The following is a 17,070-nucleotide window of genomic DNA, read 5'->3' as shown; positions in this document are numbered from 1 at the left end:
TTTGCGGGGCTCAAAGATTACAATTATTACACAAGTCGGCGCAGCAACAATTTCGATTGGAGATGCTGGTATAATGACATGTGTATCCTTGCAAGCAAAGCACGCAACTGCGACGCGCTGTCACGTGTTATCGTGATTGGTGACATCCCTGAATTGGTTCAATGGCGACACATTGTTGATGCGTTTAGGTAAACTATTAGGCTCTGGCTTAGGGTTAAGTGCAGAACACACGGGATAAAACCACTAAGGTCGACCAGAAGTTTAGTCACACTCATTGTATACCATGTTTCAATAATCTCGCTTGTTGAAGAGGATTTGATGAATATGTCTGAATGTGTGAACTGTAGCCATTGATGCAGTGAATTATTGGCTTATGGACATAGACTGGTGGTGAGATACACGACAACATCTGAGTCAGTGGCAAATTGTGCCAAAGCAAGTCAAGGAAAGATTGCTTAATATATAAGAAATAGCTAATTGCAATCCCTCTCAAGAAGAATAGTACTACCACTAGACAAATTTCCAACCAAGATGAGTCGAAAGAAATACGGTCTGCCAAACACTCATCCCATCCTACCAAGTCTACCCGGAAGGCTAAGTCAAATCTGCCGTTTAGTTCCGGGGATAACTGGGAATATCCACGAGCCCATCTGCAACATAGTTATAACAGCCTCCTGAACAACCAATATTTCCGCCATTTGTAATAAGGAGCTTAGGCTCTCCCTCAGCAGCACTCTTATCTGGAGTCTGAATGATTCGCAGCTCACGCGAATAAGCTGACCACTGCCCGACGTTAACCGGCTTCCAACCATCAGGGTCAACAGCATCTGTGTTGACAAAGACTTCCTCCCGGCTGTTGCCGTTAGCGATGAAGATCCCGCTGCCCTTCTTTCCGGGCTCAGGCGTCCAGATCACAAATGGACTGCCGTTGGGGTTCAATTGACCATCGTTAGGAATGATGGGCTGCGCCGTAGCAGATCCGAAGGCGAGAGGGTCGTTGGATACCTTGTAGTAAACAGGGCAACCACCCGTAAGAGGCCCACCACAGTACTCAAACGTCATGACATATTTCTTGGAGATGGGGCTGTAGGCGACGGTTGCCATGCCAGGACGTTGATCGGTGTTAGGAAAGGCGACGTCGTCAACAGCCTTGCTCCACTTGCGCAAATCCTTGGTTGTCTTGTGGGAGAGCTTCTGGTTGAATTTGGGGTCGACCTGGGTGGAGAAATAACAAATCAGCTGGCCCTTGTGCATCATCAGAAACGGCTCCCAAACGGCTTGGTCGCCCTGGCTGATAGTCTCGGGTCCAGGGCCGTAAACAATGTGGCTGACAAACTCCCAGTTTTTGCCCTGATTCTTACTGGCATAAAGATCGATGTAGGCTTCGGTCAGATTGCGAGGAGTAGAGACGCCGGCGAGCAGAATAGTGCCCTTACTGTATCCGCCAAAGTCCTGGGGCAAGGCGTAAAGAAAGGGTTGGTACCAATTACCCCAGCCGTTGACCTGATCCTCCACCCTAGCAAAAGGCGTGTATGTCGCACCGCCATCTGTAGATTTGTAGATAGGGAAGTAGGTGAACTCCACATCAGGATCGTAGTCCTCCCACGACAGAAGCAGAGATTTGTCGGGGAGCTGCAGAGTTCGGCCGTAGAGGGTTCGCCAGCTGGTAGCTTCCTTCTTGGGATAGAAGACAGCGTTGTTGTTGAAGTTGGACCAGGGCTTTACGGCCCGCGGTGCCAGTGAGGCTGCGAGACTTGCGGTCGTGAGAACCGCGGTGGCGAATAGGCGGCTGAAAATCATGGCGAAAGATGATTGGGAAGCCAGCAGAGGGTGGTTGCTTTTCTTGGTGACTCCTGGCGAGTGATGTTTACTGAGACTGAAGCTGGGAACGCTATATTTATAGTCATTTACGTGGTTTTATGACCACGTCTGGCAGGGTCATGGATGGCAGTGAGCAGTAGAGACAAGCCATTTCGCCTCCTCATGCGTTGCTCGATCGATCTCAGACTGAAAAGTCTGTTATCTGCGGGGTATAGCACACAAAATTTTACAACCGTTGGCCAAAGCAGGAAATAGGTCAAGAATAATAGATGAAGTGTTGTCAATACGACCTGGCTTGGGCCAAAGCACCACCAAACGTCCAGATTTACTGTCTACTTCCCCCTGTACCTTGCAGCATTACGAGGGGCAAGCGGCATTCAAGCCAATGAACATGTTTCATTTCCGATGCGGGGAATCGAGCTCCTCGGGTGCAGCCATCGCTGGATCACGGCCTCTTGACCAAAGCGCGCGTATCGCAGAATCTCTCTCGACGCGGATAGATATTGATTGACAAACAGTAAGCCATTTCACAAAGACCTCGTTTTTACCCCTGATGATGGCTCCAAAGCTGATTGAGCTACTTTGTTAGTTTTCCACTCTTTACTCCGCTTCCCCATGCCATGACGATGGGCGGTCGGGGTAAGAGCCAATCAGAAATTGCCATTTCCGAGGACGAGAAGAATGCGGGCAAGCCTGAGATCAGCGCCTAAGATTTACCCCGTGTTCTATTCCGCCCCCTGCTGTTCCCCAGATGATCCTAATTCCTCAAACAGAGAATTTATTACACTCAATACAATGAAACCCCCCAAAGCGTGCCACGAGTGCCGGAGAACCAAGCGGAGATGTACACGCCGAAGCGGCCAAGTAGGAGACTCGTGCGATCAGTGCCAAATTAAGAGTCTCAAGTGCACAGCTTCCTTGGCCAATGTCCCGGCCCGAACCCATGCCCTGCTGCCAAACCCAAGTCCCACGCGGCATCAAGACACTTCGGTCGACGTTCCTGTTGACGTCGCTATTCGTCTTGTTGATTACTACCTCACCAAACTTCACAATCGACCTCATAGCTTGTTCCACCCAGCAACCCTGAAGAAACAGGTGCAAAATGGCTCAATCAATAAAGCTCTGCTGCTCTCTATCTGCAGTATGGGTGCCAGATTCGACGCAGATGATGATATTCGCTCTCTAGAAAGCACATATAATAATGAGTCTAAGCGCTTGCTTCTGGCTGATTTGGAAAATATCTGTATCGAGAATGTGCAGACATGTATCTTGATCGCTAATCTTTATGCTGCCCATCTCAACCCCTCCTCTGAAGCCCTATTCTTTCGTAAGCTGTACCAACGACGCTCCATTCTGCCAGTCACTTACCGCTCACAGGTATCGGTGTGAACCTGCTACAAATCATGGAAGCCGGCACTTGTTCGGCGGCTAGCACATTGATAGATCGCGAGATAAGGATACGGGCTTGGTGGACGCTGTACATGGCTGATCGCTGGTCATCCTCCAGTCTTGGACTGGATCCTCAGATCCGAGACACCGATCTTGCTGTTGATCTTCCAATGCACGAGCCTATTTTCGAGTCTCTGTCTCCAGACGAGACGAAACTGAATCTCCCGTGGCAGCCGGGACTTTGGGCGCACAAGATCTCGTTAGTTCGCCTCTTTGGACCGATCAAGGATCTCAACCATCGCAGTGTCTACGGAAACATTGACGATGAGGAAATCAATTCGACTGTTGCGTCCCTCTCCAAATTGCTAGATGACTGGGAATGGACAATTCCACCGAACGTCAGGCTGAGTACAGATAATCTTGAGCGATTCATCAAAGCAGGTCATGGGGGCGCCTTTATCGCTCTCCACTTGGGCTATCACCACTACGCCACGCTGCTATACTTTCGATTCCTCGAGCCCGCGGCATCATCATCACCTCTGGCAGCGATGTATCGAGCGAAGTGCAAGTTCCATGCTTCTTCATACAGCGATCTTCTGAAACTAGCTCGGCAGAAGGAAAATTGCGAAGTCATCTACCCGACTGTTGGCCATATGGCAGTAGTATCATCATCGGTCCTACTCCATACGCTTTTGTTCAGTGTGGATGAAGATGTCAAACCTGCTCGAGATGCTCTCAAGTCAAACTTTGAGGCGATCCTTGAACTGAGACGGTACTGGCCAAATACTGAATCCATGGTACGTGAGTCAGTTTGACCAAGTGGCTAGGACTGATTCTCCACAGATTCATCGACTCGTTACCTTTCAGAATTATTGCCTGCTGTCCAGTGATTACAGAACGCATACACTTGACGGCTGGATGCTGCGTTTCTTGATACAGTACTCACTTCCTTTGGGCGAGAAGGATGTTGCACCAGTGACGTCGGGCATGGATCTTGACATGGATAGTTTCTCAGCTCGTACTCAAGCGGTGACTGAACAGGGGAGGTACACAGCATTTAATATTGATGATTTGATTTTAGATGACATGCAAATGTATTCTATCGAAGAAAATACCAGCAATTAAGAGATAAAAAATCATAGCAGGACAAAAGAAGGAGTCTGAAAATTAATCATTCAGATACATAAATAGAGGGTTTAACAAGACCAACAGTGTTTATGATCCATCACCTACTCGGAAATGGCGTAAAAGGTGACCTCTGCAATCATTGTCCTCGCTGGGACAGTTACAGAGATGGGAAAGCCACCATAGTCAGGATCCTCGTTAGGCATCATGGCAAAGCTGCCACTCCTAGTCTCATCCCCGTTCAAGACGCGCACTGTTCGCAAGCGACCAGTTTCCTCGTCATCCACGGCCTTTTCCTCGAATTTAAGGATCCCCGTGAAGGTTGTATTCTTCAATGAAGTCTTTGCGCTAACATGGAATCCCCAGCCGATCAACAGGAACTTACCGGGCCCTCGATGAATAACCATGCCTGCCCCTGGTCCTGGCTTTCCAAAGACGAAGCATCGATCAATTGTGATGTCGAAATCTCCCCAGCTCCGCTTGATGGGGTGAGAGATACTGTTGGATGCGCCGTTGGGTATTTCGTCAAAGCAGAAGCCAACTGATGAGTTGGGCTGACGCTGAACCTCGAGAACAATAGCTGACACCGACTTGAGAAGTCCGTATTGCTTGGTGAAGGGGTTGTTGGCTGGTTCTACCGTGTCAACGCCAAAGGGAGCTACACCCATCGCCGCATAGGATCCGTAGGCAATCCACATACGCCGGGCGCCATAGTCATCGCGTCGCTGTTCTGGGACAAAAAGCGGTTGATTTCTATGCCTATACTTTGCACAGGACCTTTCGTAATCGTTGAGATAGATATCAGGACCGAGGAAGTCTAAGTTGGGCGCAAACTGCATCCAGACATCCATGACGTTGCTCACGGCACCACCGGAGGGATAATCCCCTGGCATACCGCCCCCACCTACGATAACCGGGAAGTCGTTGTCCGTATCATCTCCGGCGTAGTTCATCCACATATTGGTGTAGTGCGGAATGGGATATTGTGTTTTTCCAGCTCCCGCCACTTGGTTGACGTAGAGAGCATAGTGGTATGCCATGAACAGTTCATCGGTACGAGGACTTGATCCAAAGACTGTCTCCCAGTCACCTCTTTCAAGTCCTGTAGGGTTGAAGTGGACCAGGTTGTGCGTCTTGATATCTCCGTGGAGGTTTTCCCAGCTTGAAGTGAGGAACTCGATCAGCTCCTGTGGCACAGGTTGGCGAAACGCCTGTTCAGCTAGTTCAGACCCATCACGCGAATCGCCCAACAAGCCACTCTCATTCTCAACCTGAGCCATGATTACAGTGGAGTGAGACTCATCGAATTCCCGGAGATGCTTCATTAGTGCACCGAACGCTTTGGCGTCAGCCTTGCGAGATTCTGGGTGGAAGAGTGATACAACATCAGCTGTTTCAAGACGACCGCCAGCTTTGCGCAGTTTCGCTCGAGGGAATCGCTTCGGGTTCTGCTTAACCCATGATGGCACGTATGTCGAGAGCCCTGAGCCCATCAGTCCCTATCCACCACAGTATCTAGCGGGTTCTTACCGTTTTTGAATGAGCCGAACCAGAGCAACACAAGATGCAATGAACGCTTTCGCGCTGCAAGGATAATCTCGTCGAGAACAGAAAAGTCGAAAGTATCTTCTTCGGGCTCGATCATTTCCCAGGGCACGCAGCCTAGCAAAGTGTTGATGTTTGTGTCTACCATCTTCTGCCAAACTGGCTCCATGTACTCAACTGATGTCAAGGAAGAGTTTTGAAGTTCGCCTGCTCGTATGAGGAATGGGCGTCCGTTGACTATGAGTTGTTTGGAGTTCTCATTGCGCCTCAGGTGAGGAATGTTGATACTCAGTGATCCCATGCTGGATGGTTGTTAATCGGACGTGATGATTGTAAGATGCAGTTTTATTCAAAATGCAAGGGAAGAAACAAGGTTGGAAGTTAAGGCATAGAATAGAGTAACAGAGCGAGTAAGAAATAGGAAGAATAAGGGTGATAGTTCCCCGCCTCATACTAATCGGAATTGCCCTTTTGTGATTGGTTGATAAGCCGAATGGGCTTTAATGAGGCGGCCCGGAATACAGTCTTTCTGAGTGGCTGCAATGCCGCTCGTCAAGAGGCCGTGGCGTGGCGATACGCATAATAAGGCCATGAACTCAAATAAAACCCGAATAGTCTAGAAATTGGGGCCATTCAATGAAAGTGGCTGAATCAATTCCTGAATCTGGGGTAAATGAATGTGGCGCCTGTTCTACTTCCCCAGCCTCAACATCTTCCAGTCGGGGCAGCATAAACTTGCCGCACTCAATTTCAGGGCCTTGAGAATGTGATCTTTTCCCATACATCTCAAAAAATCTTCACATACAATTAACTTGTATCTCTTTCTACGGCATTGACCTGTCACTTACTTGACCATCATGTCCTCTAAGAACGACGTGTATTCCGTCGAGCATGACGAGCTGCCTCATCTCCAAGTCCCCATGAAACATGGTACAAGTCCTAGGCCTGCGCAGCTGATACATACGGATGCCACTGCTCATGCTCTGCACTACAATCAACAGTGTGAACGAAGACGAGGTCTTCTGAAAAAGACGCAAAGGCTGTGTTACCTTGGTGTTGTACCTGCCGGTCTCTTTTACGCAGGACCAGTGCTGGAGTTGCCTTTGATCTGGCAAGGTGACTGACGGAATAACAGCATGAGCGCTGGTGTCAAACAACCGATCAAGCTCTTGCGGTGCATTAGAGCTGACGACTTACTGCACCGACAATAGGCCCTAGGCGAGTTGTAAAAAGAATAAGTCTTATTCATAGAAGGCTACATTAGAAGTCAAGTCATTTCCGTATCTGGCTTTGGCCGATCCTATAAGAGGAGTAGATCCGTGACAGGGTTACAGTGACCATCAAGGGACATTAGATGAGTGCCGGTTTTCGTGTTCATCCTTAGCATCTTTGCAGGCCATATCATCAATGCCGAGTCTACGCTACTCCCTGCTCTACGGTGAAGAGGTTGCACAAAGACTTGAACGAGTGCTCGTTGCGGTAGATGAGCTTCATGACAAGACCGGCCTCCCTATTTCCTTCTCCCCGTCACCGACCTCCTCGGAGCATTGGAATGAGCCCGCTGGGCATGATGCACCAGGTGGAGATAGTTCAAGAGGCAGCATCTCTCCGCCCAAGCCACAACAACTCGTGCTATCATGATCATCTTCTTTGTCCATCGTCATGCTCAGCTTGATTGGGATGTTCTCCCTGAATCCGTCTCCATACTCGATCTATTCGCGAGAAATCCCTGGAAGGGTCCTCTGAAACGATTAGCTTCTTTGTTCTACGTCCCAGTTTCTCGTTGTGTTGAATCCTCATCTTACTTGAAGAATCAAGGCCCCCACTAAATCAGATAATCTGCCTTGCCATGGAGTCTCGCCAATACTGAAATTCCCGACTCTATTAGCTGTGATGTCCCTGATGATAACGAGGCGCGCTGGTTAAAACGTTGATGACCCCCTTGTCATGACGGCTGACAAAAGTCGTTCTTCAACATTTCGAAACAGAGATTTGATACACGATGTGGTTGATTAAAGCCACCTGAACCTTTCCGATGTGGAAGTACTCACTGCCTTCATCCGTTTAGTGCACATATGGCCCACAGCATCTAAGGGCATCGCAGACCTGTCCTTGCCTCCAACTTCCTCCAGCGAACCGCTCTCTGATGCCGCTGATTGTCGGACTCGGAGCTTGTAATTGTCCTGACGTTTATAGTCTTTGGCCATCCAAGCTCAGGTCTATTGCACCTATTCGCCTGTTTGATACTCTGCTGCCCCGGGGTTAGTTAGTCTGGTCATATCTGAAGGCCAGTAAGTACTGTTAAGCAGGTCAAGTATCTGGAGCACCGTCACCTTCAAGCTTGGGCATACTCCCGTCTGATGAATGTATGGATGGCATAGTTGTTCTATTTCACTGCATCCTGGTTTCTAGCTGGCCGCCCGTAGTTGACCCTGTTGTGAAGCAACTACATCCGGGTATGGAGCTTGACTATCGCATTCTGAGCGACGGTTGGAGAACGGTTATCCCGAGCAACGCCTTTGAATCTGGAATCAAGAAGGGATGCTCAAAATTCACAGAGCATAGATTGGCGAATGCTCTTATGAGCGAGGAGAGAGATGTGTTGGTTCTGATCAAGAAGTTGATGAAGCCCCCGCACGATGTTCAGGCCGAGAAGCTCTCTAGAGATGTTTACTGTGCCGCAACTGCAGAATAAGCAGACCTGATCACACCGCGTCCAGCCTCCACCTCGGGCTCTCATTGCCCCGAGATGACATGGCACAGTACATGCCCATCCCAGGAACGCCTACTCGCGTTGAGATGCTTGTGTCACGCCGGCAATTGAGGTATTGCGAATACAAGGGAAGCGAATCTTAGATAGCGAGTTTACCAGAACTCTCGAATCATTGTTAAAGCATGCGAGGGTGGGTGGTCGTGTACATGAGCAAGATACAAAGAAGCATGACATGACCAGCAACACCATCCGAATCCCTACAGACTATCAACGATACTGGTCCATCGATTCAGCGATTATCAACAGATACTAAGATCCAGCAAGTGGTTCAATTTTCCAGAGCTCTTATCTATACATTCACGCTTCCGTCGAGGCAAACGGAGATAAGCTCACTTCCAGTCAAGGATTCAAATCCTGTCATGCATACAGATACTGATGGGTGCATATAACCCCGCTCTGACCCCAATCACAAGATTCTTCCTTTTTATGCTTTCACAAACAATTCACGCCGGTACTATACGCAATATGTCGACTATAAAACCCTACCAGATCAACATACCCGACTCAAAGATTGAGCGCCTCAAGCAGAAGCTGGCACTGACAGACTTTCCTGCAGATAACAGTCAGTCTTGGGAGCGAGGTGCACCAGTTGATGATGTCAAAAGACTGGCGAAAACATGGCAGACAACCTTTGACTGGCGGGCTGTTGAAGCCAGTCTGAATAAATTGCCCCATTTCATCACATCCATTGCTATCGAAGGTTTTGGGGCCCTGAACGTGCATTTTATCCACAAGGAAAGTAACAAGACAGACGCGATTCCTCTTCTGTTTCTTCACGGATGGCCCGGTAGTTTTGTCGAAGTGACCAGGGTTCTCGAACCTCTGGTCGACAGCAATGGCGGCCCCAGCTTTCATGTTGTCGCACCAAGTCTCATCGACTTTGGGTTCTCATCGGCGAGCAAGGTAATGGCTGGTGTGATCCAAACAGTCGACATCGCGTACTGATGTTTTGACAGCCCGGATTCCAAGTTGAACATCACGCAAAGCTGTACGACAGACTTATGAATGAACTCGGATATGAGACATACGGTATGAAACTTTCGCATGTGAACATAGGCATCGCGTGACTGATGAGTCACAGTAATCCAAGCCGGCGACGTTGGAAGCATTATTGCGCGTTACATGGCGACATCATTCGGCAACTCACGCTGCATGGCTCTTCACACCAATACGCCTCTGCCCAGCGAGCCAAAGGAAGATACCCACCCGGATCTGTACAAGCAGTTACAAAAGACACCCCTCACCGAAGCCGAGCTCAAAGCGCTTGTACGTGCGGGCGAGGTCTCCAAAACCGGCATGGGATACTACAGCATCCAGTCAACAAAGCCAACGACAATCGGCTTTTCCCTGCGCGACAGCCCAGTCGGATTACTCGCATGGATCTACGAAAAGCTCGTTCAATGGAGCGATGCGTATGAATGGACTGATGAGGAGATACTCACCTGGGTGAGCATCTATTGGTTCTCTACTGCGGGACCTGATGCACCGAGCAACCTCTACTACGCATTTGAGCAATCCGATCCGATCGCATTTGTTGCTGCTGGGGCTTTCATCGATGTACCCCTAGGTATCTCTCGATTTATAAATGATCTGGTCTTGTTGCCAAAGTTATGGAATCAAACTCTTGGTCCGGTCGTTTTTCAGGAGGAGCATGAGCGCGGTGGTCACTTTGCGGCGTGGGAACAGCCGGGGGCTATAGTTGGGGATCTGCGGTTGATGTTTAGAGATTCTGACATTGGAAGGAAGGTTAGGAACAGGCTTCAGGATAGTACTTTTGTCTGATGTGATGTACTGGTGCATGTAGCAATCAGACTTGGTGTAATTACTTAAATGTCATTGTCATTACTGGACACCTCAATTGCAGACAGCTCTATTGATTACTTCACTAGTAGTTACTTCGTCAGTCATCACCTTACTAGCATTTGCTCTACTAGGTTAAGTAGCCAGTGACTTCTTGCAGGTTAGGCTTTAGCTGTCGTATTAGGCCGTTAAATAAAGAAGCTATAGTGTTGGCATGGACGCGTGAAAGATTTTCACCTTGCGGCAATACTACGAAGAAAGGCATTTAATTTATGCCATCCCTGTTACTTTATAGATAATGTTAAATGTATTTTTATCATTGTGTTAATTATTATTAAGTATATGAGAATATATAGAGTAATTTACAGTAGATAATTTACTAATTAATGTTTACTTTTAATAATACTAAATATAATTAATTAAACTTAATTTATATTAAATCTACTATTAAGAGATATAATATCTGATAATATATATAATTTAAGTTTAGAATAAACTTTAAAGAAGTATTTAAAAAATTGTAATTATAGTAAAAAGCATAATATCTAGTTTACTTATTTTATATATTATATTCTAGTACTTATTAACTAATATACAATTTCAAAAGTTATATTTTCTAACTTTCAATGATAGTAACCTGTATCTATTAGGGGCAATAGATTTAGGTCCCTATCATTATTAATATGGCTTTATTTAATATATGTTTTCTATTAGATTCAGACCTATATCCGCCGCGCAGCTTGGATAGGCTTAAGAACTGCATTATAAAGATAGTCTTGATATGACTATCTGTAAGTAATTCCTAAGCTTACTGAAAATAGTATTCTTTTATATTAACATATATTAAAGGAGCACAGATTAATGTACAATAACAGGTTCTTCGCTGGCTTTTTTGGCATAATGCATCGCCCTTGCCAGACTAAACACAGGCTTAAAAGTATAGACACTAAAGTAGTTAGCAAAACTTTCTAAGAAAGACAAGTAGAGAGAGGCAAAATAGGGAGAACTTATATAAATGCGATATCTGACCTAAAAGATCCCTATACAGGTCCATTGGAAACTCCTTGCTCGATCCCTGCCATTGGTTCATATCTTTTATTCAAACTATCGCCCATTGAGTCACTTGGCCAGTCAAAAATCAAGGAGACTAAAGCGTAAATCCAAAGAGCGCAAATAAATAATATGATGGCATATATCCCTATGCCAGCTTTAGTGATAGTTGGGTATCTATTAATAGGAGCAAATTTGTCCGCACGGGCGAGCAACACGATCATTATGATGCCAGTAAGGATAGACTATCGGATTGTGTCAGCCTGTTGCCACTTATTAACGAACGAGACGCTGGTTACTAGGCACAAATGCCATATCATAGCAGCATTGCCGGGCACTTTGGCTATGACGGCGGCGGAGAGGCCGAGCCCGACAATGGCCGCAAAGAGTCCAGCGATTAGAGATTTCTTATACTCTTCATATCGGCTCGCCGCCTTCTGGGCTCTGGTGAGCTTCTTACGCCTGTAGCAACACATATAATGAGTTGAACTTTGTTGGTTGAGATGTAACGTTCGATGTACACCTAGAACCGAGATGACGTTACAAATTGGAACTGTATTGTGGAGGGATGAAAATACAAAGGTAACGTAGAGGAATCGTGTGCATACGTACCAGAGCACCGTCTTTATACTATACAAGGCTGCAAGTGGCTGAGTTTAATGGCATCCACTGCCTGAGAGCTGAAAGCGTGGCGTTTGCACCTCTGACAATGATAGAAGTGTGTAGTACTAGCAGCCAATAGCATACAAGCTTGTGTAGTTGCCCCCTCCCCCGCTTTTTCGGACGGTGAGGCGGTATAGCCTCATTGTCATAGCAGCGACAGCCTAATCAATAAGCCACTGGCAGGGCCGCAGGCATGTGATAAGCCAACAGAAATGGGTCAAAGCACACGGACCAAACCACCAGGTTAAATGCTCATTCAGGACAAGAGGAAGGTTTAGGGAAAGAAACAAAGAACAGAAGTGAAGAGAGCATTTGTAACTTGGTTATTTGTGCACACGTCATGTCTTGTGATTGATTAACTTAAAGTGATTCTACCTCATGTATACACTACATCTTTGTACTTCTTATAGTTTTATACTGCACTTAAATAAGTGGGCAGATAGCATCTGAATTATGTTAGCCCGCCGAACTTGTGATTTCAACACTACCTCCGTCAACCTACGGAGGGAGGCGGTTAACTTATAAACATCAGCCTATTTCACACATGCAGCAATCTTGAACTCTCTAGCGCTAAAGGATTAAGCTATATAGAAATAAGGTATAAATTTAGTTCTACCCCTGGATAAAATTTAAGTCTACGCTATGTAACATAGGATAAGGTTATTTGTTCGTACTAGAATTAATTTTAATACATAAGCCTAAAGCTCGTATTAATATATAATAGGAGTCTATATATATTTAATTATCTATTAAAGCACGGGGATAGCTTAACAACATGCTGTAGTTAAGTATACTTAGTATTATTATATAATATATTAGAGAACAACTATATTATACAAAACAGCTTGTTAGTGCTACTTCCCTTGTAGCCAAGACGTAATGCTTGAGAGTAGTGATTGTTTCTTATATTTGTTTTCAGTCATCTCTTGGATGCGATTGGCCCAATGAGGTGGCAAGTTGATTTCATCAAGAAGCTCCATAAAGGTGAGGGGGCCAAAGTGTCCCTCCACTCTTGCTCCATAGTCTATCATAAGCTCCAGAGCAGCTGCTATCTTTTCGACTTCTTCGGGGCTTCGTTTCCGCGCAGCATGTTGTTGGCAAGTCTCCAAGAAACACCCCCATGTCGTTTTCCCATCGTACATATCTACTCTGGCGTTAGGGTTGGCTCCAACGTGTAAGAGAAGTTTTAAAATGGGGATAATGGGAACTGTCTCTGAAGGTGACCTCAGCATAGGCGCAGTATTTCCTGGTCGTAGGGCGTAATCAAGCAGAGGTCGGCCAGTATTCAACTGAAGCTCTGAAGGGTGCCTGCGAAGGCGATCTTCGACATAGAGGAGCAATCCGGCCTGGACTGCAGGCGCCAAGACGTTATTCAAGCGGGGCTTTTTGAAGTAATCTTTTGAAAGATGCTCAAGATTGTCCAACAGATGAACATCCGGAGTCACAGACCGTTCTGTATTAACCCTTGCCAATTCATCCAAGATGCCAAACATCTCGGTCAAACTGCCGAAACTAATTGGGGTGTCTCTATATAGGTCAGGCTGGCCGTACATGTCTTCGATAGTGCGTGCATAATACATGAGATCAGCAACGAATGTAGAGATTGACTGATAGTTTGTCAGGGCCTTTGTCAAAGCTAGCATGACCTTACAGAGGGAGAGGTGCGGATTGAAGTCCTGTGTTGGTCGTTGCTGAATGATCTTGTCTATGACCCCTGTGTCCAAGAAGAAGTCCCTAGCTGTTCGGTGAACAAAGTCGACTTGATACAGAAATACAGCTTCTCCAGTGTTTTTCGTGACGTAGAGCAAATCGCGGCAACGTGCGTTGAGCCGTGTCTTCGCCCGCTGATGGATCCTTTTATATCTCTCTTTCGACAAGGGCTGGGACTGCATAGTGATTGCATATGCGGGATCATCCACTTCCCGGTCTAGAAATTCAAAGCTTAGTAGTGGTAACGATTGTTCCGATACGAGAACAGTTCTGAATATTCGGGTAGTGTTGTCCCAGTAGACCTTCTCAATGGAATAGAGCATGTGTTCGAAGTATCGGTATAAGTCATCTGGGAGCTCATTCAGTCTTTGTTGGAGATCAGTGTAACTGTCATCGTTGCAAAGGCCTCGTAAGAGAGAGTTTACAACAAGAAAGACCCATAGGAAAACTCCTTGGGCTCTTTGAACAATTGTTTCTGGCATCTCAGAGCATTGTGGATTATTGTTAGAGAGCTCTTGAAATTTCTGGTCGGCGCCCAGTTGTTCCGTCACATAGCTTCTGATGTCCTCTCTTGTTAGGTCTTCGAGTTGAAGTTGCCACTCGAGTCTGCCAAACTCTTTGTCGAATGAATTCCAAGGTCGACTAGACACACATAGCTTGATTGAAGGAGAGGAAGCTAGAACTCTTAATGGGGCAAGCAACTCCTCGAATGTGCCAGTATAACGCTGCTTTCCGGCCGTATACTCGTCTAGTCCATCAATGAAGAAGCAAAAGTGCAAAGGGAGAGACTCTAGGCTTGAGAGCCTTTGGAAAGCTATGCGAAGTTCGTCGTCGTCCCATGGCTCTGCCAGCATAAGGTCCGATGGGTCTTTCCGGCACTCAATGACCATATCAATGAGCTCCGGGCACACCTTGACAACCTGGTAAAGTATCGTTTGAAACAGTCCAGTGAGGGATTTCTGCATTGGCGTCCCGGCATTCCAGAAGAAATGGCTCGCTGTGACAACTTTTTGCCCTTTTCCCCAGGTCTTCAATCGGATCTCTGTTTCGTCGTGGGTGGCAAGAAATTTCATCAGCGTTGACTTTCCACTGCCCGCCTTACCTTTAACCCAGAAAAATCCACCACCTGATTCAAGCCACTCTCCGAAACCAGTTTCGGTACTTGTAAATATCCACTGAAAGGTCGCTTTGTGATGCTCCATAATAGCACTGTGTCTCTGCCTGATAGTAGGAAATCGAAGGCTCTTTAACAACTTATGCTGTCTCTTCACCTGTTTCGCTTCGGTCGCAAGGTTATCCAAATGCGTTATCATCGTCGTAGCCCCGTCTGCGTCAATAGATGCAACTCCCTGAATGAGATTCTCAATAGACTCCAGTTTGCTTGTAGTATTGGCTTCCAAAACCGCGTTTTGTTGCTTCAACTGGCGGATGGCGCTCAGAGCAGATGATTGCTGGACACTGAACTTACGTTTCAGTGGCTTGAACTTGGTGTCAATAGGGGACGCGTAAAACTCACTAAGATGTACTTATCAAGGCAAGCATAAGATTATCTCGTGCTGCGATCATCTTCACTTTCAGGTTCCGAACATCCCTAGACTTGAATTGTCGAAGCATGCTAATCTTAATAGATTGTAAGCCGCGAAACCCTCCAGACTTAAGACGCATTGGATCAAGAAGGGTTACAAGTTCGGATGCATATGCCTCACATATCTTGGCCGTCTCCATGAGGCTATCATCCAAGCGGCTATCATAATGTTCTTCTGGAGTCCATTGGTTCTGCTGGATAAGACACGCTAGTTTACGAGAGCGTTCGGTATCGGCCAGAAAGTCCCGGTCTTCCTTTATGAAGCCGTCTGTGGACTGATAAGCTCTTGTCGCTGTGCGGGTCAACTTGATGCCGACCTCCAGAAACTGAAGGATATTGCCCGCCAAGGCGATAGCAGCAAGTTCGGCCATGATTCCGAGATTCTAGAATGAAGATATGGGAGTGATGATGATCAGGCTGCGCAATGAGGCTTGGAGGTTGAAACATTTGGAGCCAGTCGATCTGCCTTGCTGACCGGAAGATATAACGGGCCGATGCATAGCCAGCAGTTGGACCAAATGAGGCTGACTGGCTAGATCTCAAGCAAGGTGAAATAGTGAAATTTTGATAACCAAGATACGTATTAAATTCAATCTAAGAAGTGAAAACTTTTGAAGCTTAATCCTCCTTTATTCACAATCTGCGGCTGCTTAGCTATGATGCTGAGGGCAGATGGTAGTACCAACTCAAACGCGAAAAGTCGTCGGTGACATAAATAGCGACAAGAGGAATAAAAGAAAAGTAATTTAGGCAGGTTGTTTAAGGTTTTCTTATGTCTATAGATCGCCGCATCCGTACCGTTGGTACCCATCGACGATCCGAAAGCTTCCTACACTACCTCCTGCCTGTTCAGAATCTCAGTCGAGCAATCGCTGGCGTGCAGCAGACTGGCCTTCCTGAGCAAGGGAATAGACTACTCCTTGCAAGTCATTTTCCGCGAATGCTTCCCATCAGCACAAACCGCCTGGTCCAATATCGGTCCTGGAGAGATCCTCCAAGACCAATGCTTCAGCCAAACATCGCAGATCTTGGGCAGATTGTGATCGGTCTATCGATCCGTACACGCAAGTTTCGGCCATCTCATCTGCCGACTAGCAACATAAGCATAGATATCAACCTCTGTGCGCCAGTTTTAAGGGGAATGCTCCCCGAAGAGCTCCGACGGCTCAGAACCGGCTGCTGTATGTATTCGTTTCTTGGCGCGTTAGACTCGTTCTTTATAAGTTTTGTTCTTCTTCTTAGTCGACTGCGGGGCTGGTATGGCCGTCTCGTATTATTTTTCACTCGATCTCAACACGCATCAGAATCGCTTCCTTATCCGACTATCACTACCTGCCATCTCTGCACTGTTCATCAAATCATGGAGAACCATGATTCTGCCTCACAACATGTTAAACAAACGCTGAGACACCGCGTGCGTGACCCTTCCCCGCCACTTAGTATGTGGTTGTAGCTAACGCGGACTTGAATCTCAGCTATGTCGCGAACGCCAACCTAATTGGGTTTCTGAGTATCACTTATTAATATAGACATCGGCTAAATTTGTAATACGTTTTACGAACTATTAAATCGAGTTGTGGCGATCTCAGGGAGAGCCTCTCTAATCAGG

The 17,070-nt window shown here is 46.7% G+C and overlaps 8 protein-coding genes across 8 annotated transcripts; 4 read left to right on the top strand and 4 right to left on the bottom strand.

Annotated features, from left to right (window-relative positions):
- Window positions 1-541: 541 nt before the first annotated feature.
- Window positions 542-2,065, bottom strand: FOIG_12676 (uncharacterized protein). Its single transcript, XM_031213614.1, has one exon. It carries the CDS (start codon window positions 1,798-1,800, stop codon window positions 613-615), a length of 1,188 nt encoding a protein of 395 aa, XP_031056572.1. The 5' UTR covers window positions 1,801-2,065; the 3' UTR covers window positions 542-612.
- Window positions 2,066-2,581: 516 nt separating this feature from the next.
- FOIG_12675 (uncharacterized protein) lies at window positions 2,582-4,421 on the top strand. The gene is made up of 3 exons (XM_031213613.1): window positions 2,582-3,148; window positions 3,199-4,007; window positions 4,054-4,421. The coding sequence occupies exons 1-3, from the start codon at window positions 2,617-2,619 to the stop codon at window positions 4,333-4,335; spliced, it is 1,623 nt and encodes a 540-aa protein (XP_031056571.1). The 5' UTR covers window positions 2,582-2,616; the 3' UTR covers window positions 4,336-4,421.
- On the bottom strand, window positions 4,254-6,277 carry FOIG_12674 (uncharacterized protein). The gene is made up of 2 exons (XM_031213612.1): window positions 5,866-6,277; window positions 4,254-5,818 (listed from the first exon to the last, which is right to left on the bottom strand). The coding sequence occupies exons 1-2, from the start codon at window positions 6,179-6,181 to the stop codon at window positions 4,440-4,442; spliced, it is 1,695 nt and encodes a 564-aa protein (XP_031056570.1). The 5' UTR covers window positions 6,182-6,277; the 3' UTR covers window positions 4,254-4,439.
- A 460-nt stretch (window positions 6,278-6,737) lies between these two features.
- On the top strand, window positions 6,738-7,004 carry FOIG_12673 (uncharacterized protein; the record flags this gene model as incomplete). The annotated part of the gene is made up of 1 exon (XM_031213611.1): window positions 6,738-7,004. One exon carries the CDS (start codon window positions 6,738-6,740, stop codon window positions 7,002-7,004), a length of 267 nt encoding a protein of 88 aa, XP_031056569.1.
- Window positions 7,005-8,338: 1,334 nt separating this feature from the next.
- On the top strand, window positions 8,339-8,575 carry FOIG_12672 (uncharacterized protein; the record flags this gene model as incomplete). Its single annotated transcript, XM_031213610.1, has 1 exon — window positions 8,339-8,575. One exon carries the CDS (start codon window positions 8,339-8,341, stop codon window positions 8,573-8,575), a length of 237 nt encoding a protein of 78 aa, XP_031056568.1.
- Window positions 8,576-9,118: 543 nt separating this feature from the next.
- Window positions 9,119-10,435, top strand: FOIG_12671 (uncharacterized protein; the record flags this gene model as incomplete). Its single annotated transcript, XM_031213609.1, has 3 exons — window positions 9,119-9,556; window positions 9,610-9,682; window positions 9,735-10,435. The coding sequence occupies 3 exons, from the start codon at window positions 9,119-9,121 to the stop codon at window positions 10,433-10,435; spliced, it is 1,212 nt and encodes a 403-aa protein (XP_031056567.1).
- Window positions 10,436-11,311: 876 nt separating this feature from the next.
- FOIG_12670 (uncharacterized protein) lies at window positions 11,312-12,309 on the bottom strand (the record flags this gene model as incomplete). Its single annotated transcript, XM_031213608.1, has 3 exons — window positions 11,312-11,399; window positions 11,789-11,965; window positions 12,251-12,309. The coding sequence occupies 3 exons, from the start codon at window positions 12,307-12,309 to the stop codon at window positions 11,312-11,314; spliced, it is 324 nt and encodes a 107-aa protein (XP_031056566.1).
- Window positions 12,310-12,985: 676 nt separating this feature from the next.
- Window positions 12,986-15,950, bottom strand: FOIG_12669 (uncharacterized protein). The gene is made up of 2 exons (XM_031213607.1): window positions 15,393-15,950; window positions 12,986-15,334 (listed from the first exon to the last, which is right to left on the bottom strand). The coding sequence occupies exons 1-2, from the start codon at window positions 15,830-15,832 to the stop codon at window positions 13,021-13,023; spliced, it is 2,754 nt and encodes a 917-aa protein (XP_031056565.1). The 5' UTR covers window positions 15,833-15,950; the 3' UTR covers window positions 12,986-13,020.
- Window positions 15,951-17,070: the final 1,120 nt, after the last annotated feature.

This window comes from Fusarium odoratissimum (assembly GCF_000260195.1).
Source record: "Fusarium odoratissimum NRRL 54006 unplaced genomic scaffold supercont1.28, whole genome shotgun sequence".
In the NCBI taxonomy this organism is placed as follows: domain Eukaryota; kingdom Fungi; phylum Ascomycota; class Sordariomycetes; order Hypocreales; family Nectriaceae; genus Fusarium; species Fusarium odoratissimum.
Note: the sequence above shows the minus strand (reverse complement) of the source record. Positions and strands in the feature narration are given on the sequence as shown.